This window comes from Catharus ustulatus, chromosome 16 (assembly GCF_009819885.2).
Source record: "Catharus ustulatus isolate bCatUst1 chromosome 16, bCatUst1.pri.v2, whole genome shotgun sequence".
Lineage (NCBI taxonomy): Eukaryota > Metazoa > Chordata > Aves > Passeriformes > Turdidae > Catharus > Catharus ustulatus.
This window is the reverse complement of record NC_046236.1, coordinates 2,883,096-2,905,225: the sequence shown is the minus strand read 5'-3', so window position 1 is coordinate 2,905,225 and position 22,130 is coordinate 2,883,096. Positions and strand designations below refer to the sequence as shown.

The 22,130-nt window shown below is 49.2% G+C and overlaps 1 protein-coding gene across 5 annotated transcripts in view; it reads left to right on the top strand.

Annotated features, from left to right (window-relative positions):
* Positions 1-22,130, top strand: part of AXIN1 (axin 1) — an 84,488-nt gene that overhangs the window by 60,410 nt on the left and 1,948 nt on the right. For 3 of the 5 annotated variants that reach the window (XM_033074034.2, XM_033074035.2, XM_033074036.1), the window contains 5 exons: positions 7,190-7,327; positions 12,558-13,111; positions 15,332-15,508; positions 16,075-16,320; positions 21,353-21,523. In XM_033074034.2, the coding sequence (XP_032929925.1) occupies positions 7,190-7,327; positions 12,558-13,111; positions 15,332-15,508; positions 16,075-16,320; positions 21,353-21,523 (1,286 nt within the window). The remainder of the gene's footprint in view (positions 1-7,189; positions 7,328-12,557; positions 13,112-15,331; positions 15,509-16,074; positions 16,321-21,352; positions 21,524-22,130) is intronic. The other 2 variants (XM_033074038.2, XM_033074039.2) reach the window with 1 other exon arrangement.

The following is a 22,130-nucleotide window of genomic DNA, read 5'->3' as shown; positions in this document are numbered from 1 at the left end:
TCTCTGGGTAAGAATGGAAGCACCAGTTGGCATTTATCTGCAAGCAGTTCCATGCCCTCGGGTGAGCTGGAGGTGTTTGTGGAAGGTGTAGAAGGCTGTTGGACATGAAGGCTGATGCAGTTCTCAGCCAAGGTCAGTTGGGGAGAAGTGCAATGGTCCCCAGCAGCATTTCTGCACTGAGCAGCCAAAGGAGCTCTAACCTCTTCTCAAGGACTCAGCAGAGCTCAAGTGGGGACACAAGGCAGGAGAAAAAAAAAAAAAGGTGGAGTATTTCATTTATCCAACACTGTCTCTTTGGTTGCTCCAGGTAAGCATACAGCCTTTGGAAGATGAGCACAACTGCTAGGGCTCTGCATCACCATCTGCAGCTCTGCTTATTATTGTTTTTTTCTGAGAAGTTACAGGTGACATTTAATATCTAGTGGGGAATAAAGGTGCTTCTTTCCCCTTTGGACAGCTGGACTCCAGCACAAATCAAATAGGGAGAGAAAAAGCCTCCATCTGTTTTTTCCAGAAGTGCCTTCAAACTTGACGCAGCTGTTCCCATCCTGCCTGCTCAAAGCAGCACAATACCAGCAGAAATACACCCTTGTTTTAATCTGATTTAAAAGAAAAAAAACCCACACCAAAACCACCACTCTTTGTTTTGCCTTTTAAATTAGATTATTTTCCTTAGATTTAAGAGGGTCTCCTGTGCTTTGATCACTGGGTTGACAATAAAAGCCCTGGCTGTGGACGCTCACAGCCATCCTAGCTCAGTCACCTCTCTTTTCACACAGTTGCTTTCACAGTGTGGTTGCTGTTGAAAAGGCTGGCTGGGTGCCTTTTTATTTCACTTGATGCCGTTTTTACTGTAAGCATGGCTTTGTTAGAGTTGAAGTTTGAAAGCTTGGCCTTTATTTTTTGTTGTTATTGTTGTTGCTGTTCCCCAACAGTGGGAACTACTGACTGAATATTCTCCAACTTCAAAGCTTGTCAGTGGCTTTACCTTTTGGATAAAAATAATAGTGGCTTTCTGTTGATGGTGTGCACTGGCAATGCCTCGATGAACTGCAGGTTATAAACTCAGAGTATGGAGCATTAAATATGTATAGTGAGCTCTACTTTAACGAACTTCCATCTGCCAAACATTTCTTTTGTTGAACTGAATAAGTGTCATTCCAGCAGCAGTTCCTTGCAGGCTAATTAGTTTTACTTAGCATTAAATTTTATCGACCTTTTTGGAAACCAGTTTTAAAAATGGGGTAAAAAACAAGGTTTGAATTGCCCACCTGCTGCTTATAAATTTTTATATTATTCTACTTACCTATACAGTCTTTTAGAATTACATATTCCTCTTAAACTACACACAGACACTTCACAAGGATTTTTTTGTGAAACATCCACTGTTCCCATTAGTTTCTGCACTGTAATTTTAAGTCCCAGAGGAAAAGGCATCTTGACATATATTTATATGGGAGCCGAGGACTGAGAAGTTGAGTTAGTTCTAGTCTTTCTGCAGGGAATAAAAGTTTAGTTCAGACACTCTGGCACCTCCTGCCAGCCAATTACTGACGCAAAATTGGCATCGACTTCAGAGAGGCGCTGCTCTGCCCTTGCTTATCAATCAGCCAAGAAAGGAGAAGGTAATTAGACAATGTGTTTTGACAACACCAGTGTGAAATGTTATAAAGTTACTCTTTAAAATTCAGCTCTAACTGCACACTCTTTGAATTAAACAGCCCAAATTAGCAAGGAGCCATGCAAATGTTCCTTCAAGTGTTGTTTTCCGATGCCAGTGGTTGGGCTGTCCCGCCACCCCTGGCTAAATCAGGCTGGACCTGGGGTGAGCTGCTTCCAAACGTGTGGCAGTGATGAAATCACAACCTTTGAGTGAAGGTCTTTATGGACTCCTATCTCCAGCACAGCCAGAGTCCATGCTGATAGTGCCTGCAGAATGCACAGCATGTTTTCCTACTGATAATAGGGAGCCTCCTACTTCCGAAAGTCATTTCAGAAGTCCTTTACAGACCTTCCCGTTCCCTGACAAATGAGTTATGGGGCTATTATGCAAAATTCTGAAAGGACTTATATTGCTTTTAATAGCAGCACTTGTAGTTAAGTCCAGAAGCTATAAACTGCAGTGATTATATGTTCAGAGGAGGCTGCCCGCTGGTCCCAGCAGCCGTGCTGCCTCCAAGTAGTGACAGCGTGTGCTAGCTATGTGGAACACCCTCCTCAGCAGCAGGGTATGTGTGGATGGCCCTGATCTGCATCTTCCACACTTAGCAGCTCACATCTTCCACACTTAGCCAGTCACCAGTGCTCTAAGTTTGGAAAAGTTGTGTTCTGTGAAGTGGCGTTCTGCCCAGGAATGCAGTGGGGGAGGATCTCCAGCAAGCAGGGAGACCTCTGGTTTGTGCCTCTGGCAGGAACACATTACACAGAGAATGAGTGTTTCTTTCATGTGGTTTTCCATCTCTCTCTTGGATTTGAGCGTAGTCTTGGAGCACCAAGGAAGAAAAGAGCAAGCAAGTTCCCAAAGAAAGGGAGAAGGCCCAGAGCGCGCAGGTCTGTACCTGGCTCTGGCATTCATCCATTCCCAGGAGAGGATGGGAGATCCTCCTTTTCCACAGCAAAGTCAGAAAAATCCAACCTCAAGCATTAAGACCTGATGTTTGGTTGGTTTGTTTAACTGCATAAAGAAGCCATTGTGTGATGTTCTTGCTGTAGTTTGATCATCGAGTGGGAGCTCTCCTGTCCTGCCCCACAATCAAGAATGCTGTAAGGCGGCTTCCATGGTGCCCCTGAATGGAACAGAAGGTTGTGAGTGACCACTGTGCTGTGCTGTACAAGTGAGGAGGGCACAAGAGGAGCCTGGTCTCTTGCTGCCTGAGTAACAGCAGCTAAATGAGCTTTCTGCTCCTGTGAGTTGGGAACCTGCTTGGAATTCCCATTGGCTGTTTTGTGCCATTTTCCTCAAATGCCTTGCTGCAGCAGGACTCCTTGCTAATCCCTGGGTGCTGCTAAACTGGATGCTGAAATCCAGCTATCTGTGAGCTCTGCCACAAATGTTTCTGGTATGGAAACACCATTTATCTGTTAAAAATTTATGTCACAGAGGAATGCATTAATCTAAGAAACATGGAAGTTCAGAAGTTCTTTTCTTTTGGCTTCTCAAGCCTGTCATCTTCCTTTCATTTCCAAGACTGACTTGTGATCTAACAACAGCCCCTCAGGCATCATGGAGGCATCAAACCTCTTGTAGAAGAGGGAGATTTACCAGCACAGAATTCTTTGGCCCAGTCACATCTGTCAGAAACAGTTCAGCCCAAACCACAGATCCCTGGAGCTGCTCAGGGAACCTCTATCCAGTGTAATGTTGAAAAACTTCCTGTTTCATCTTAAAGCAGCTGAGGCTGATGCTTCCCAAGGGGAACCTGCAAACTGCAGTGAAATTCTTCCCTTTCAGCCTTTTCACATTCCGGATGCCGGTGTGTTCTGATGTGCAGCTTGGTCCTTAAACCTCTGTTTCTCAGGGAAGGTGAAATCCATCAAAACCCAAGAGCTGCATCTGCCTTATGGAGCAAAATCCATGGAATTCTCACTCCATCAGCTCCAAGAAAAGAAGGGGAAAATGTGAGAGCAGGTGCCTAGTGGAACTACTGGAGATCATGTGTGTCTCACATGTTCTTAGCAGGCTGCTTCTTCACAAAGGTACCGGAGTTTCAGACACTTCATGTGTCAAGGACAATGTTCTAGTGATAGGTACCCCAATAAATCCTTCTTCAGAGATGTCACTAGGAAAGATTGTTCCATCTAGACCAATTCAAGCAATTTCTGTTTTTCCCAATCCACCTGGCATTCAGCCTCCTGTCTGTTGTCCTCTGCAGCCTCCCCAGCTCCTCATGGTTTGGTTCTGGACAGACATATCTAACTGGTGCCATTAATAAAAGTAGGTAGGTAATTAAATAAAATGTTAGATTAAACAGTACTTTAAAATGAAGCCGTTCCTTTCTGAATTGTTGATGTAGAGTGTCCAGAGACCTCATTCCTGGTCCAGACTGAAGGACTGGATCCTCAAAAACCAGCCAGCTCTTGGACAGTGCTGCACCCTTTACTTGGAACAAAAGCATTTGGAACCCTTCTGATTTCAGAACAATAAGCAGCTTATTTACAACTCCCTTGGCAGGCCTCTGTATGCCCATGGGAAGCTGGGGGCAGGTTCAAAATCCTAAAGCCTTGAAGGATCCTGCTCTGGGTACAGGCTCAGTCTGGCTGCTCTTTGATGGAGCATATTTCTCCTGTCTCCCTTCTGAAGTCAGGCCCATCATTTGATAAAGGCTTCAAACACTTTGTTGTCTTAAGCCTTTTGAACCAGGTCAGTGCAATCCATGTTTGCTGTCTAGGGAGGCAGAGAGAGCTCTCAGCAGTTATCTGTATTGTTTCAGCACAGGGAATTTGCATTCATTATTCTCCAATACTATTAGTTTTGGGGAAGTCTGTATAGTTCATCCTTTGAGCTAGGGATAAAGTCAGACACATGGTGATGTTCAGAGTATCATCCTGCTCACCAGCTCTGTGAGTTACCCTTACAGGTACCCACCAGGACATCATAGGGCATGTGCAGCTGGTATCCATGGGGTGAAGTGAGGTTTATTACTGAGTTGCACTGATCTGGGATGCTCAGGGAGACCCTTTCAGAGGGGGCTGCATCTTGCACCCTCAAACAGGCTGCTGAGGTCTTCTGCAAGCTGTTGTGCTGCATGGGAAGCTCCAAGGATAGGGCAGTGGGTTTTGCAGATGCAACAGTTTTTCAAAGAGAGCAGAAAACAAGTTCATCCTAAAGATTCCTGAGTTCAGTTATTGTAATTTCTGTAGCTGAGCTTCAGTCACCTCCAGACTTTGAGAGACTGTGGATAAACTGGTGTATTAGTTGTAAAAGACCCAGAATCATCTTGTTTTGAGTTCCCTGGATACAGCAGTGATTCAAAATATCTTGGGATCCTCAGCATTGCTGACCTTGCAGGGAACCACCTCACTGTGACAGGACTTGGACATTCAGGTTAGCAAACCTCACCCCTTGCACGCACTGCAACCGCAGGTTCAGGAGAGACTTTGGTTTGGGATGCTGCCCTGCATCAAAGGCTAGAAAAACAAAGGGTAATTTTTTGCCAGTTGTACTTTTCTGTGGTAGCTGCACCAGGAGACCTAAGACTGTAAGTGCTGAGCTCCGAGCTGCCTCTTATTAGGCTCATTAAGTGTCTAACGGAGCAGGGCTTGGTGCTGCCATCTATAAACAACTGCAGGGAGAGTTGGCATCCTCAGGTGGCAGGAGAGAGGGAATATGTCACCCAGCAGGTTGGGACTTGTCAGGCAAGGGAGAGAATTCCCTCCTTGGGAATCTCTGGCGTGGGCTCATGAGGAAGGATGGTGGTGGTGGTGACAGGGTTGGGTTTTCTGAAGGAAGCAGGATGCCTTAGCCAGAGGTGTTTCCCAGGGCTATGCAGGAGAACAGGGAGACATCCTGAGAAGCTCCTCAGGGAGTAACAGAGCAGGAACCAGCTCTGCCACATCTTCCCCCATGCTGGAGCACATCTGGAGCCCATTTCTGGACTACACAAAAGTGAAACCTGCTACTCTGGCCCTTCTGCCAGTATTTCAAGACTGAACATCGTTTTTGTTGATAAAAGTTTAGCTTTTTGGGATACAGGCCATGGGTTTGCGGGACTGGAGGTCCTGGTGGCACTAAAGATGTCATCCCAGGGTGGTGACATCGCCTCCCACATGTTGTGCTGTCTCCAGTGGCTGCAGGGATGAAGGGAATGGTTGGTTGAGGCTGTTCCCAGCTCAGATAGGTCACTGGGATTGAGATTTGCTGGCAGGCCTAGGAAAACCCATCCCTCTTGGCAAACAAAACAAGCAGTGCTTTAACTGGGACCTCTGCAACCCTACTGGGGTGTCAGGAAAGTCTTCAGCTCGTCGGTGCCATCAGTGGGTTCTTACTGCCTCTGGTCTTCTTCCCTGCCTTCCAGCTGGCAGAGACAGAAAAGCCAATGTGATTTGCATACTTTTGTCAGGTTTTGAGGCAAAGCAGCATTTTAGTGTTCTGCTTTGATCTTCTGGCTGGCCTGGGATAAATTCGGGTGGTCTCTCATCCTCCTTTCAAGTTTTCAAGCTCAGTGTCTGCTTCTGATGCTGCTTTTGTTCTTTTGCTATGAATTATCTCACATCTTCACATTTAATTTTGTCTCTGGTTCTATAGAGTGTATATTTCTCTCATGTTAGTATTGAAATATTTGAACGTAGAGTTTTGTGCTGTTGAATTTCCAACTATTTTTCCTCCAAATTAAATTTTTATCTCTGCTGCGTCATTCTACTTTTTCTACTATTTAAAAAAATGTAATACAGAAAGGATAAAAATGAGGGGGGAAATGCAGCATCTGATAGCTTTATACTTCACTACACGAACTTCTTATCCCAGAACCCAGGAATTTAGGAACGAAGTAACTCAGAAGGAATCAAGAATGTCCTTGAACTGCCATAAATATTCATTTATTCACCCAGAGCAGGCAGAAAAATGGCACCTCTGTGCTTGTAAGAGTGCTATATTGATAAAGCAAGCAGGGAATCATTGCACAGCTCTGAAAAACTGAGATGCAATCCTGTAGCATCCTCCAGCAAGAGAGGATGTTCTGTGGGAATTGGGACCTTGGGCTGTGGGCTAGATTTACAGAGATTGACTGGCACACACTCATCCTCCTGGGATGAGTAAGCGCGCACCAGAGTCCTGCCTTCCACCAAACTGAAAGCATAACTGCTATTAACAGGTGGTTTGAGAGGTTGAAAGGTCTGTACATCCTTTTGCCATCCTTTGAGACCGGGATATTCCTGCTGACCCTGTTGGCAGAAAAGTAAGCACTTCCATCCCTGAGTGGAATTTGGTGCCAAAAGAGCTTTTTGAATTGCAGCTCCAGAAAACCTTTCCCTTAGATGGGGTGGTGTGTGGAGCTGGTGCCAGCTGAGGAACTTGTGGAGGTGGTGGCTCAGCTTCCAGCCCCCAGATCCTGAGCTGCACCTGAGTGCCTGCCAGGCTGTCCTCCCCCAGCTCCCAGCAGAACGACCGGCATTTCCAGTTATCAAAGGCTCCCAGAGAAACGTGGGATTTTTCATTCATCCTCTGCTAAGCCATGCTGTGTTCTCCCTGCAGCGTACCTACCGAATGCCAAAGGATATCCACGTGGAACCAGAGAAGTTTGCTGCAGAGCTGATCAACCGTTTGGAGGAAGTACAGAAGGAACGTGAAGCGGAGGAGAAGTTAGAGGAGCGCCTTAAACGCGTTCGAGCGGTCAGTGACCTTCTTATCTGCTCTGCCAGCCTGGCACTCTGCTTACTCTGTATCACAGGAGCTTTCAGCTGCTGTGGAAGCAACTGGGGTGGCCAGTTCCCTGCTCCACTGCCATGGTAGTCACTGGCACAGGGCTCCTGGAGGTTCCTGCAGCCCCTGCAGCTTCCATGATGCTGTTCCCCCATCCACGCAGGGCTCTGTGAGCTCCTGTGTAAAATACCAGCCATGGCACAGCAGTGCCCATTTCTGCCATCACTCAGGGGCTGTGGATGCTCTCCATCACCTCCTGGCTCTCCTGAGTTTGTGAGCAATCCCTGGGGACTGTGTAAGAGGGGTTCACCTTCCCATAGGTGGTTTTGTGTGATCCCTGTTTCCCCACAAACGGTGACCAGATGACAGGTGATGTTAGAAATGTTGGAAGTGGTCAGGTGTGGCATTGAAAACCTCTCCTGGGCAGATAAACACACTGACTCCACTGGGACACCTAACCAGTGGCACTGAGTGCTGTGAGCCCTCATACTGCTGAGGCCCCAGAGCCTGAGGAGCTGTTAGATGATCCATGGAAATGTGCAAGGCCTTTAGCTCCACAACAAGCTCCAAGAGGGAGAGAGGGATGTCCTGGTCATCTGGTATTACCTATGTGAGACCCACGTTCAGTGGTATTCACACCATGGCTTTTCTTCTGAGACACTGCATCTCATGGGTACCTGCACACCTTGTGGTGGGGATAGAGAGATCCCAGAGGACACCATGGTGTTACTGAACATCACCAGTTCAGTGTAGCTGCAGTCCTGTGTGCCAAAGTTTTGGGGTTCTGCAGTTACCAGCTGCCATAGCCCTGAGGTGAAGGCTTTGGGCTTCATAACCTGCAGCCCTCCCTTAAAGCAGAGGTGTTGGTGCCTGGCTCAGCTGGCTCCGTGCTTTCAGGGAGGTTGAGCTTCTGGGGCTCCAGGAAAGAACCTTCAGCCCCATTGGACTATTTTAAAACGCTCATCAAGTAGCTCTTTAAACAGGAAAAAGCTGTAGGTTGTAGTGTTGGCTTTAAACTGCATCTGCATTTCAAATGCAGAGAACAGAGGAAGGCAAGAAGGATCTGTAAGGTCTTATCCAGCTCCAGGTGTTTTCCAGCAAACTCCCTACACCTCTGCATCCAGCCAGAAAAGGCCAGCCAGGTGCTATTTTGGGATTAGATTCCTGTTCTTCTGGAATTGCACTGTTCTCCTGTCTGGTGACTATTGCTTTCTAGACAAAGACAGTGTAATCAGCAGCATTTTCTGCTAACACCATCCTAGAACACTTTTCTTCCTCCTCCCATGGTTCCATTGCAGCCTCCACCTGTACTAAATTACATTATCCCACCCTCTGCCTCCTTGAAGAAGCTGCCAGTAGCAATACCATAAAATCAGCAAATACTTTTGTGCCAGAGAATATATTTAAGTCTGTTTAAACACATTTTTGTGTGACTTAATCTATTTTTAAGCCCAGGACTCCCACTAATGCTATATATTAAACCTCTTTGCTGTCTCCAGAATGTATTTCATTGACTGGCTGGCATCTGGCATTAGCTGTTCAGGAAAAACTCAGAGTAAGCAATTGTAGCTTTTTTAGGTCAGCACTTAAGGTGCAGGAGCTGCTGGTATCAGCAAGAGGAAGAGCTGGAATCCTGATGGATCACAGGGCTTTTTTCTGTGACCTGAACACCAGGACTGCAGGGTAACCTCTTTCCAGGTCTGCATGGCTCACTGCACAGCAGCACAGGGAAAGCCAGGAGCATTAGTCACACTGGGCAGTTACCAGCCTAACAGAGAAGCTGGAAATATTTTTCAAAAGCCGGGGGAAAAGAATTTTTCTCCCCCCTAACGAGCAGTCTGCAGGTTCCCTTTCAAAGCCATATCATGCAGTAGCATTGAGAGGAGGCATCTGATTTGAAGCCAAATGCCTTTGACTGAAAAAACTGTCAGGTTTCTGCTTTACAAAAAAGCAAATGCTGAATTCATTAATTATTCTGAGAAACGTGGCAGAGGATTAGAGGATGTGCATGTTCCCATATTAGTTTTTGAGACACTTCAGCCTCATGTCCACACATGGAATCTGCTGTCACAGAGATCAGTATTGGATCATACAGATCACCCTGAACTGAACAAAAGGAAAATAAGCCCAGAAGAAGCCCTGCCACCACAGAGATTCTCCGAATTTGAATATAAAACACTGCCTGACTAGAGAGGGCAGTCATTTGCATGATGATGGAAGAGGCTCTCATGTTTAGCAGAGCTGTTTTCCCTTCCCAACCAGCAGCAGCCTGATGGGTGGGACTGGGGGGAGGCAGAGGAGGTTTCCAGCAAGGTATGGCCTGCCTGTGGCTCATCAGTGCAGCTCTCAGCTCCTAATTCAAAGGGAAGGGAGACTTGCTGGGGAGTAAAAATAGCTCAGCAGTCAGCAAAGTTGGAGCTGCATCTCTGGCTGCTGCTGCCTGTGGGAGCTGCTGGAGGAGCTTTCTGACAATAATATGTCAACAAAGCACCATCTAGTGGTGATGGTAGTGGGGCTCCCTGCCTGCCCAGAGTGTCACCTGCCTTCCCAGATCACTGCCAGGCTGTGCCAGCGTCACTGCCAGCTGTGCCAGCATCACTGCCAGCCTGTGCCAGCATCACTGCCAGCTGTGCCAGCATCACTGCCAGCTGTGCAAACACCACTGCCCAGCTGTGCCAGCATCACTGCTAGGCTGTGCCAGCATCACTGCCAGGCTGTGCCAGCACTTCTGCCCAGCTGTGCCAGCATCACTGACAGGCTGTGCCAACACCACGCCCAGCTTTGCCAGCCCCATTGCCTGACTGTGCCCAGCTCTCTGCCAAACCTCCTCTCAGATTCTTGCCAGGCCTTACCCAGCTCACTGCCAAGCTTTGCCAACATCACTGCCAGGCTCTGCCAACATCACTGCCCAGATTTGCCAGCCCCATTGCCTGACTGTGCCCAGCTCCTTGCCAAAACTCCTCCCAGATTCTTGCTAGGCCTTGCCCAGCACACTGCCAAGCTTTGCCCAGTGCCAGGTCTTGCCCAGCTCACTGTAAAGCTATGCCCAGATCTCCACCAGGCTAATTTCCAGGCTTTGCCCAGCAAGATCCCATAACACAGTTCCAGAGCCCATACCATATATGTTGTTTTTTTCACTGCAGACCGAGTTAAAAGATTCAGCAGAACTGGTTCCTGCAACCTTGACTCAAATCTTTCTCCTGCTCGAGGAAAGAAAACAGCTTAGGATAAGCACCCCAATTCCTTCATTCATTGCTTTATCTCATTGTTGGGGTGTTTCCTACTTGATATGAGGCTGAGGCCAGTGCTGGGGGTGGTAAGGCAGGTCCCCATAGACCCACCCCAGGAGCAACTGCTCCTGACTGTGGTCCTGCTTGGAGTCCACATCTGCTCAGTGACACAGATGAGCTGAGCCAACATGAACTGAGAGAGCTTTTTCTTCCCTTAGTCCATCCTGATCTCAGTCTTGAAGCAAAAGTCCACATTACCTGCAAAATGGAGTTCTAGGCAGACAGAGGATTTCCCAAATCCCAGGCACCCATTTGGGTGGACCAGCCTAGGTTCTCACTCTCATGCCACCCTGCTCAGGTGTGACAGCACTGCCAGAGTTCTGGGCTGAGCAGAAAGGACATGCTGCCATTCCTCAGGGATCTGTGCCAGGGTCAGATCCTGCCCTGCACATCATTTGGTGTTTAAACCTGGTAAGTACCAGTTCCTAAAGCTTCCCAAGTGCTGAGTGTATCATTGGGTATCACAAAATGCTAATAAATGCTCTCCTCAGTGGCAGGGATATAGTCAGCACGTCCCTCACCATGCCTTGTCCCTGAGCTCAGTGCCCAGGGCTGGTGGCTGGCAAGCTGTGGCATATGGCTGTAGATGAAAGGTGCCTCTGAAGCTCTTCAGAGTCATCTGTTAGAAAGTGCTGTGTCCCCTCCAGACACCAGCATCGTGTCACACCCCCAGGCTCACAGTGCCCACGCCTTTGGCACTTTGAAAACCTGGCATTGTCCCTGCTTCAGGTCTGAACCCCTAGGTGTGACACTGGGAGGAAGTCTGTTATTTGCTTTCTTGCTGTGTGGTTGGCAGCTGAGACTTTGAATCTGGTTAGCAAGTGATGGATGATGGCATCTGACAGGCAAAGCTGATGGGGGTCAGTGTTTTCCAGTAGATGCACTTATCTGGCAAGGCAGAGATACCCTGTGCTGCAACTGATTTCTTCACTGTGCCAAAGGAGGAAAAGAGCAGGATTAAAGGACTCACTGGAATCCTGCTTATGTAATTAAAACAAATAGGAATCCTGACTTCCAATAAAGAAACTTCATAAATACCTGAGTTTATGTTGGAGCGTAAAGTAGTTTGTCAGCATCAAAACTGTGGCTGTCAGCATGGAGGAGTTTAATTCTTCCTGGCAAGGACTTAAGAGTCACTAACTGTGTGTCCTAGACCAGTGTGAACTGCAAGAACAAGCAGTTAGTTCCAACCCATTTCTTTATCTGCACGAAGTGTTTCACTCTAGCCTTAGCATGCCCGGGAGAAATCAATGTTTGATTTCCAAAACCATTCATGCAGCTGTCGACCTTCACTTGCTCCCTCCTGTTACAAGCCTTCTCTTGGCTTTGCCTTGTGAAATAGTTATTTGGGTGAGAAAACCCCCCTGGTCTCGCCTGACTCAGAACTGATTCGCTGCATATCCTGTAGCTCTGGGCTTTATCTGATGGGCTTTGAAGCAGTGCCTTACCAAAGGCTTGTAGGAAGCTGAAGGTGCACTGTGGTAAGTTATGTTTCTGCTGCTGGTTGTTGCAGAACCACCTTCAGGGGACTTGGAGTAAGGCTGTGCCTGCTCCACTTGGGTTGTTAGGCTTGTCAGCTGTGTTTGTAAGCCTGGTTGTGATGTGTGGGCTGCCTGGCAGAGCTCCTTGGGTGGTGTGTGGAGAGCATTGCTAATGGTGGCTTCGGATGCAGATACAGAGACCTGAGCTGCTTTGCTTGGTGGCACCCAGACTGCACAGGCTTGGCTTGAGCATTGGGACTTTCCTGTCAGTCTGCTACAGGTCTTCAGGTCTCCATCATCCTAAAGGTTTTCAAGATCTCACTGGACTAAACCAGGTGTGGGTTAGCAGCAGTCCAGGCAGAAGGTGGGACTAGGGACCCCTTCCACCACTCCACTGTCATTCTCTGATTGTCCCTGTGTTCCTTGCAGGAAGAAGAAGGTGAGGATGCAGATATCTCTTCTGGTCCCTCGGTCATGAGCCACAAGATGCCTTCCGCCCAAGCCTTCCATCACTTTGCTCCTCGCTATGCTGAGATGGGCTGTGCTGGGATGCAGATGAGAGATGCCCATGAAGAAAACCCTGAAAGCATCCTGGATGAACACGTGCAGCGTGTGATGAAAACTCCAGGCTGCCAATCTCCAGGGCCTGGCCGTCATTCTCCTAAGCCACGGTCCCCAGAAAGCGGCCACTTAGGAAAGCTGTCAGGGACACTAGGAACAATTCCTCCAGGGCACGGCAAGCACACAACAAAATCAGGAATGAAACTGGATGCACCTGGATTATACCACCATAAACATGTCTACCACCACATCCATCACCACAGCATGATGAAACCAAAAGAGCAGATCGAGGCTGAGGCCACGCAGCGAGTGCAGAACAGCTTTGCTTGGAATGTAGATTCACATAACTATGCAACAAAGTCACGAAACTACAGTGAAAACTTGGGCATGGCCCCTGTCCCCATGGACTCTTTAGGCTACAGGTGAGTCAAGGAACACCCAATGGGATTCCCAAAGCTGTGGCTTCTCTAGGAAGCCCTTCTATAAACAGGCTGTAGCATGTCAGGGAAACAGCAGTTGACCCTTTTCTTGTGAGAGGTTATGCTGGGATGTCATTTGAGGGCTCTTCCCCTTCAGAAATGAGTATGCCCTGATAACCTTTATAGAGTCCTTTTTGTTTCTGTGATTTGGTGCTGAAAGACACCCTCTAACCAGGAATTTTATTGGCCTTGATTACAAAATAGATTTTCTGCTCGTTAAAGCAGTGGAGATGCTTAGAAATTGCAGGTGCTGGTCTGCTTCTCCATGCACCAGGAGTTGGATGTTGGGGCTTGTGTCTTGAGGTCTGGGTAATAGAAACAGGTGTTTGCGAGAGGACAAAAAAAACCCCATCTTATTTGTTGCAAGGCTGAACCCATTTACCAGAAGGGCTCCTTCCTCTTCCTAACAAAGCAATGGACACTGCAGTGCTGGCCTTGCAGCCAGTCCCAAGGGGATGTTCTCCAGAACATCCTGTCCAGAAGAGCCATGTGGCTGCATTACAGGCTGCTGTCCATCTTTCCTTGGCCATTTGAATTCCTCCATCCCTCCCATGCTGCAGGGAGAGGGGGGAGCTCCTTTTCTGTGATGGATTTTGCTGGTTCTGTTACTGGGTGACTGCAAAGGTGGGAGTGCAGCTGGGGGCTGACCATGGTGAGGGATGGGGATGGAGCAGCCACAGGGGAAAGCTGTGCTCACCAGGGCTGATGTTTCTTTGCAGTGTACCAGGGTGGGACAGTTAGTGAAGGCAGGTTGGCTGGGTCTGCAGCAGTCAGGATCAGCTTTTTGGTGTGTCAGGAGGGAAGCAGAGTGCAGAAGCAGCCAAAGCAAACTGCTCTTCAGGAGGGAGAAGCACTTAAATCCACCATGTTTGTATGGGAAAAGGTTTGTTGCTTCAACAGAGATGAGCATGGCCATGTTGGGCCAAGCCAAAGCCCCATCTAGACACCAGACTTCCTTCTAGCAGCAGCTGCAGCATATATTTAATGAGATTTAAAGGACACTCTCAGAGCTGTCCTTGCTCTGGCACAAACTCCCAGTTCCTGGCAGTCCCTGAATTAGAAGCGTCACAAGACAAGAGTTTGCATTCAAATAGTCTTGTTTGGCAGCCAGCAGTCTCTTGTGGTGGCTTCTCGGACTCTTTGTTGAGCCCAGCTGGTGTGCTGTTCCCCCAGCCCCCCATGACTGTGTCTGTGGATCAATGACAACCTGCAGAAAACAGCATTATTATTTTCAGTTTGCACTGAACTTGGTGCTGCAGAATTGCATTTGATACCCAGTAGTCCTTATGTTGGGAGAAGCAGAGAAGAACTTGTCAGCTTGCCCTACCTTTGTAGATCTGCAGCAATTCCTCTCCAGGCTTTTTCCCCCAGAAAATCAGCAAAGCTATCTGAGGGACTGCTGCTCCTCTGCGCTGTTCAGGTTGTGTTTCCTACGTGTTAGTGAACATGCAGGAGCAGGGTCCTGTGCAGTAAAGCAGGTGGATGATTAGGACAGTGGGAGTCTCATGGAATGACAGACCAGCATGGAGGAGTTCTGCATGGCCTCCTGAGCAGGGGGCTGCTTGGCTGGGCACGTGGGCATGTGTGCCATGGCATTCCTGCAGGAGCCTTTGCTGTGGCCACAGATGTAGCCAGAGTGTTGGCTACTGCCTGGCATCCCTGGCTGTGGTGGTTGAGGTGGCCCCTTTGGAGGCAGCCCATCCTGCTAGGATCTTCTCCCATGAGGTGAAGCCTCATTCAGTTGAAGGTGAGAAGCAAACTCTGGGCATGGCAAGTCAGTTTGGGGTGTCAGTGAATCTAAGGGTGATGGGAAGGACCTGGGTTTCAATCAGTGGTCAGGCATGGAGAGACAGACAATGGATAACCTCCTGCTCTGAGCAAAGAGCTAAGGATTTAACAGAACCCTTCTCATGGCAGGAGGTCTTGCTGTGGCTCATTTGGCCAGAGGAGAACCTCCCTCTCCCCACAGGTTGTTGGGCAGAGAAGCTGCTCTGCCCAGGTTTAGGTAGTCTTACTCTTAGCCTGAACTGTGGCACAGGTGGTTTGAGCTTTGGTAGAGCAAGGAGCTGTAGAAAATGTCTGTGGAGATAGATGTGTCCATCCTCTGCCCCTCTGGTGGTTGGCATAAGCAAAGCACTAATGTCCCAAGCTTTGTTCTTGCAGTGGGAAAGCAAGTCTGCTCTCAAAAAGGAATGTTAAGAAGGCTGATTCAGGGAAAAGTGATGGTGCCAACTATGAGATGCCAGGATCTCCTGAAGACGTGGAGAAAAACCAGAAGATCCTTCAGTGGATCATAGAAGGAGAGAAGGAGATCAGCAGGCATAAGAAAACAAACCATGGGTAAGGGCTGGAGCAAGGGACAACCACACTCTTGTGTTGCATCCTCTGCACAAGGGAGATGTGTCAGCAGGCTGCCTTCCTCCCAGATGTCTTGGGATGGCAAGAATCCACCACACAAGGGTTTAGACCCTTAGGAGACTGAGGATTACTTGGGGGCTATGAGGGTTGTTTCTGAAGGGTAACTCATGGCCATGGCAGGAGGTTGCAGCCCCAGAGGAATCTTAGAAATTGCTGCTGTGGTTCCAAGGTGGATAACATGGCACATAGGCAGGGGAGGGCATCCAGTGGGAGAATGCCACAAAAGATCAAGCTGTCTTTTTCTGAGTTTATTTTTATGTATGGGATTGATGGGAGCACTCACACTTATTTGTGGAGTTTGCTTCAGGGTTGGGCTTCTCACCCTGATGTCTCAGGACTTGCTCAAAATCTTCTTTAGATTTTGCTGTTGCACCCCTCTCCCTTGAAAGCCGTGCTGTGAGGAGCTTCCCAGTGGTGCCTGTGTCCATCTGGGAAAGTGTGTGCCTGTGCAGAGCATCTCGGTGTAAAACCTTTGTGTTGGTGTGTAGCTCTTCAGGTGCTAAGAAGCAGCTGTCCCATGACCTGGTCCGGCCCCTCTCCATCGAGCGACCTGTGACAGTGCACCCGTGGGTCAGCGCCCAGCTCCGAAATGTCGTCCAGCCTTCTCACCCCTTCATTCAAGATCCTACCATGCCACCCAACCCAGCCCCCAACCCTCTCACCCAGCTGGAGGAAGCTCGCAGGAGGTTGGAGGAAGAGGAAAAAAGGGCTGGGAAGCTCCCCCTTAAGCAAAGGTACGATGATAACGTCTGGTTATGTGTGGGCGCGCTGACAGAGACTGCTCTGAGGGATGTCCATGTCCTCTGCTCTGGTCTCCAGCATGCAGAGAAGTCAGAGAAATCTGCCTCAGTCCCTCTGACGTGGTGGTGCAAATGCCAAAACCCACCTTGAGGCCGTGGGCTTGTGATCTGTGGATGGAGAGGCTGGAAATGCTCCTGGCAGGGAGGGAAGGGGCTGGGCAGAGGGAGCACGTCTAGAAGAGGCATGGCTGGGAGAGCTCTCTCCCCTGGTGCTCACTGCCTCTCCACTCATTCACACAATGACTTCAGAGTTTGGTGCAGGAGCAGAATTCATCAGGATGCAGCAGAATTAAGTGCAGAAGATAAATCTGTCTTTGCTCTTTATCTCCATCTCGCACAAGCTTCCAGCAAAGGTCACTGGTGGCCTTTGGATGAGAGCTCTTTGCTGGAGCCCTCCTGCAGCTGCTCTGACTCTGCTTGGCCATATCCGAGTCACTGCATCTTTCTGTGACTCAGCTTAATGGCTGTTGCAGAGCTCATTTTCCTGCTCTGTGTTATCTTTCAGGGGACATCATTTGCAAGGCACATGGAGCTCTCTGGTGAAAAGCATTTTGGAAGTGCTAGATAATTACTGTTAACAGCTAAAAGCACTTTGTCCATTAAAAACCTTTCACAGCTCTCCAGCTGTCCTCTGAAAACTTGACACTTCGCGGTCTGACTCGTACAAACACAAATGTAATTTAAAAAATAAGCTCTTAATTGACAGGCTCCAGTTATTTTCGCTTGCAGTGACTATGTAGCAGATTTCTGTGTATTCATGTCAGAGCATTGATTGAAAGCCAGGTAATTAGAGGGCTTTCCCAAGCCAGGTTAAGCCAACTTTATGTATCTACCTTTCAGCGTGTGTAATTGGATGGGGTTCACTAGCAGAGTCATTTATAGTTGTGCTAAATTCATGCACCTTCCCCAGAAATGTCTGTACACACTTTGAAAACAGCAGCCTGAACTATGCAATTAATATTCTGTATTCTGATAATATTCTGACAATAATTCTGGCCCGTATTTTAAGAATGGCTTACAGAGGAAGCCCATGGTTTGTGGTCAGTGCCAGGCATGCCAGCAACAGGATGGGCTGAGCAGTCTCAGTGCTGTGCTGCTCTGCTACCACTGCTTCTCCATGAGGTGTGGCTCTTCTCCCAGTGATGCAGGGATCCCCCAGCCCTGCCCCATGCCTGGAAAACCAGAGACACATTCACCAGTGGGGAACTGCTTAGGAAAAGTAGACGTGTCTGTGTCCAGTTGCAGGCAAAAATGGATGCAGTGGTCCCCAGGGAACCAAAGAGTTCTGGATGTTGAAATCTCTCTGCTGGATTTTGGTAGATTGGGTGCTACAGCTGAAGCAACCTGAGCTGGCAGTTTTTAGAAAAAGCTCCTGCTCTGGTTATCCCAGGAGCCTGCCTGGAAATAAACCCCACAGCTCAATGAGAGCAAAGTTGAAACTGAGAGAGGAGCTCCCATGAAAACAGCATTTATTTCAGTCAGGAGCTTTGAAGAGCTCTGGGAAATTGGAGCCAGTGCCCCAGGTTTGTCAATAGCCTTGGGGAAGCACAGAGAGGTGGAGGTGAGCCCAGAGCTGCCCTTGAGGCTCCAGTTGAGCTGGCTATGGGTGGAGAGCACTCTGTGCCAGCTTTCTACAGCCAGACTGGCCTTGCCAGCACAGTTATCCAGCTCTCCAGCCACTCCCCTCTGGCACAGCCCTCCCAGCAGTGGCCTTCCCCACCAAACTGCCCACTGCCACAGCCCTGCTCTCACCCCAGAGATCAGACCCTGATCTCTGAGATACCAACCTGGCTGTTGCTGGCAAGCAGTTCAGGATTGACCATCCAGTACTAATGACCTGCAGATCCAGCAGCACACCCGTGCCTAGCCTTGGTGTCCCAGTGACCATCAGGTTTTTCCATGGACAGACAGGTTTTGAGCTGTTTCCTGTAGCTCAGTCTCACATTTGAGATTGAAGTAATTAATACCAGCTCCTCAGAGAAAGGATTTTTTGCAAGCAGGGAGAGCATTTAGCATGAGATCACTTTGGAATTAATTGTGCTGGCCCAAGATTGGTAGAGGAGCAGAGCTGGTGGCTGGGACACCCACTGAGGTAACATCTGCTGGGTGCATTTTGGCTTTTCCAAAGCTCTCCAGCCCCACGGTTGAGTTGGAGCAAACTGGACACCTCTGCATCACAGCAAGGTTGGATTGGTGCTGCACACCACACTTGGGTTGCCTGTCCCAGCACTGGTGGGATGCACAGCTGCAGACCAGGACTGGGATGCAGGTGCAGTGGGGGGATGAGTGCTGCTGTTTCCCTGCTGGATGGTGTTTTGCACTTGTGACAAACACAGCAATGGGAGGTGATCTCAGAAGGGGCAGGGCGTGGCACCTGGCATTGTTTCTAGGTCACACTGACACCCAGGAGGTGGGTGCAGGTGGCAGATTTAATGAGGCAGGGCTCAGAGTCGGTCTGATGGCCTTTATGTGCAAGCCAAGGTCTCAGGAGATCTCTTGGCAATGACGAAAGTGGAGACAGTTGTGTTGTTTCATTCTCCTGAGAGGAGCTCTTGGAAAATTACATTTTCAGTGATTCCATAGTCATCAGCTCTGCTTCAGACTACTGGGTCTATGGCTGCAGTTTGGGCTGTGTGTGAGTTCTGCTGATAGAATTGAAGCAACAAGAAAATCTTCTTTTGGAGCATTGGTGATAAAGGAAGACTGGGGAAAATGTGGGCCCTGTCTGGGAGGGAATGGAAGAGCTGGTTACCTGGGATGTGCAGAAGGCTGAGGTACTAAATGGATTTTTGCTTTGGTCTTCACCAGTGAGTGCTCCAACCACAGTGCCTGAGTCAGAGACAAAGGGACGGACTGGGAGAAAAAGAACCACCCACAATAGGAAAAGATGAGGTTTGAGACCATCTAAAGAACCTGAAGGTGGACAAATCCGTGGGACCTGATGAAATCCATCCACAGGGCCTGAGTGCACTGATGGATGAAGTGTCTCAGCCACTATCCATCATATTTGAGAAGTCGTGGCAGTCTGGACAAGTTCCCACTGACTGCAAAAGGGAAAGCATAGCCCCCATTTTCAAAAAGGGAAAAAAGGAAGGCTTAGGGAACTAAAGGCCAGTCAGTCTCCCCTCTTTGCCTGTCAAGATCACTTTTGGGCGTCTCTTCAGGCATCATTTTCTGGGCACATCTCACTGGAGCCAGGAATGGCCTTTCAGGTGTGAAGTGCACAGCAGGAGGAAGGACACTCCCAGCCACTGGCACAGTCCCCCTCTTGTTTCTGCCACAGCAGAGCTCAGGGATGTCCTGTCCTCTCCATTTCCCCAGGCAAAGAACAGCAGCCCTGAGGAAGCAGCTCTGCTCCTGCACTGTGTCCCCAGGCACACAACAGTCCTCTCTTAGTCATGACTTGTCTCTAGCAGGATTAAGAGGAGCTTAGTGACTTTGAGGTTTTCCAAACCCCTTCAATTAACTTCTGGCTCACAGGACTCATAGAATTTGCCTGAATTTATGACCCATTTTCCCTTTAAATGCCTCATATTTTTGTTTCCAAGGATGATTCAATTCCTTAATGTTTTCCTAGCTAAAGGGCATCCTGTATTTTGATACAGGCATGGGAGAGGCTCGGAGAGCTCTGCTGGCACTGGGAGCAGACCCTTGCCTCTCAAAATGCTGCATCTTCTCCAAAGGTCTCCCAGGCAGAGCAGGCACCCGGAAGATTGTTCAGTTGAACTTTAGACCTCTCATGCCTGTAGGAAGAGGTGGAAAGGCTGTGTCTGGTGTTGGTTTGCAGTGCCAGTGTTTATGTGGGCACACCATGAAAAGGTGCTCTGCCCGCCAGCCACTGTTTAAAGGTTAAGGTCAGAGTCATTTCCAAAACTGCGATTACCTCATGTGCTTGGCAAATTCTAAGGTTTTTACAGCAACTTTCCAGTCATGTAAATACAAAATCATCTTTTTTTATCCAGTGTGCTTTTAAAATAATTTTTTTTAAAGCTGCCAAATGTGTTTTATGTGACTTTGAAAGGGAAGGCTGCCTCTGGCTCAGACCACGCATGCCAAGGTAGCAATTTGTGTAGGCTGCTCCTATGTTTGTGCAGCGTTTTCGGCACCCCAGATGAAAGGCTCTGCAGAAGGGCAAAGTACCCTGAGCTGAATTATTGTTGCTTTTGTCTGTCTCTGAAATGGGGTGAGGGCTTGGCTGACAGTTTCAGTCTAGTGATGGCACCACATAGCTGAACCTGGTGTGTGGGCTGGAAGCAAAGATCAGACCAGCATTCTGAGAGTTGGGAAAACACGGGAGATGTAAAGTCACTGAGGTTTTGGGGATGGCAGCTGCCTTGGCACCCTGCATGGACAGGACAGACAGCAGAAGCTCCAGGACATGCCATCCCCTCAGACCTCCACGTACTCTGGGAGAGGCACCCACGGGAGCTGTGGAGTGCAGGAACGTCCCACCTGCAGGTGTGAAACTGGAAAGTTGTGCTGGGCTCTTCTGGCCATGGTGACAATATTCCCAAGCAGTCTGGGCACTGTCTGCGTGATCATGACCTGTGGGATGGTGCTCCAGCCCTGTGTGCTGGTGTGCACCAGGACCATGGGGAGAGGGTGATGGTGATGATGGTGACCTGGCTCTGCCCCCTTGGCCTGGGGTGTTCTGCCAGTGACTCCCCAAACCATGCTGTGAGGAGGGCCTGGAGGCAGCACAAAGGGACTGAGTTAGAACCTACACCCTCCTTGTAGCTGTGTCCTGGCCTCGTTCAGCCTTTTCAAGTGCTCCTTGATGAATCCTGGTGTGTGTCTGCATGCTGGAGAGCTGCTGGTGGGAGCAGGTGATGCTCAGGGGCTGCACTGCGTTTCCACCAGCCCGTCTGGGCCACCCTGACCTGCTCCTCTGACCCAGCAGCTATGCACAGGGTGGTTGTGAGCCCCCTGGGCTGGCACTGAGCAGGTCCCTTGTGTCTGTGCACAGCAGGTTGAAGCCCCAGAAGAGGCCAGGCAGTGGCACATCCCAGCCCTGTGAGAACATCGTGGTGGCATATTACTTCTGTGGGGAGCCCATCCCCTACCGCACCCTCGTCAAGGGCCGTGTGGTGACACTGGGACAGTTCAAGGAGCTGCTGACCAAGAAAGGGAACTACAGGTAAGGGCTGCTCCCCACCTGCAGGGAGCTGCCAGCAGCTGTTGGTGACCTGTGGCACCGCCAGGACACAGCAGTGTTGCCCCCGCAAAGGGGAGGGTTGGTGGAGGTGGTCAGGAGGGCTTCCTCAGGGCATGCTGTGGTGGGGATGTGGCAGCATAGCCAAGGCACTTTGGCTGATGAAGAGGCAGGTTAGCATGGGTGAGGGAGGCGGGTTTTTGTAGCAGTAATGTCCTGCTCATGGTTTGCATCTCCAACAGGAGCTGCTGAGCTCCCCTCCAGGTTCCTGGGCAGCTGCAGCCAGTGCTCAGTGATGCTGGGGGGACCCTCTAAATTCAGAGCTGTTTTTGCTCCTCTCCAAGTTCCCTTTAGTGAGGACAAGGAGGTTGGGTCCTGCCAGAGTCCCAAAGCAGTCAGATGTGGGGCACAGAGCTCTCCAAGTTCCCACTTCCAAGTAGGAACTACCATGGGAGAGCCTGCCTAGAAATGCTTCACCAGCACAGGTGCCTCAGCCACTGCTTTTGGGAAAGCAAGTGAATGGGCTTGGATTCAGGGCTGGAGCTCCTGACCATGCTTACATGGATCCTGACCACTTTTTGTGGTCACTGTT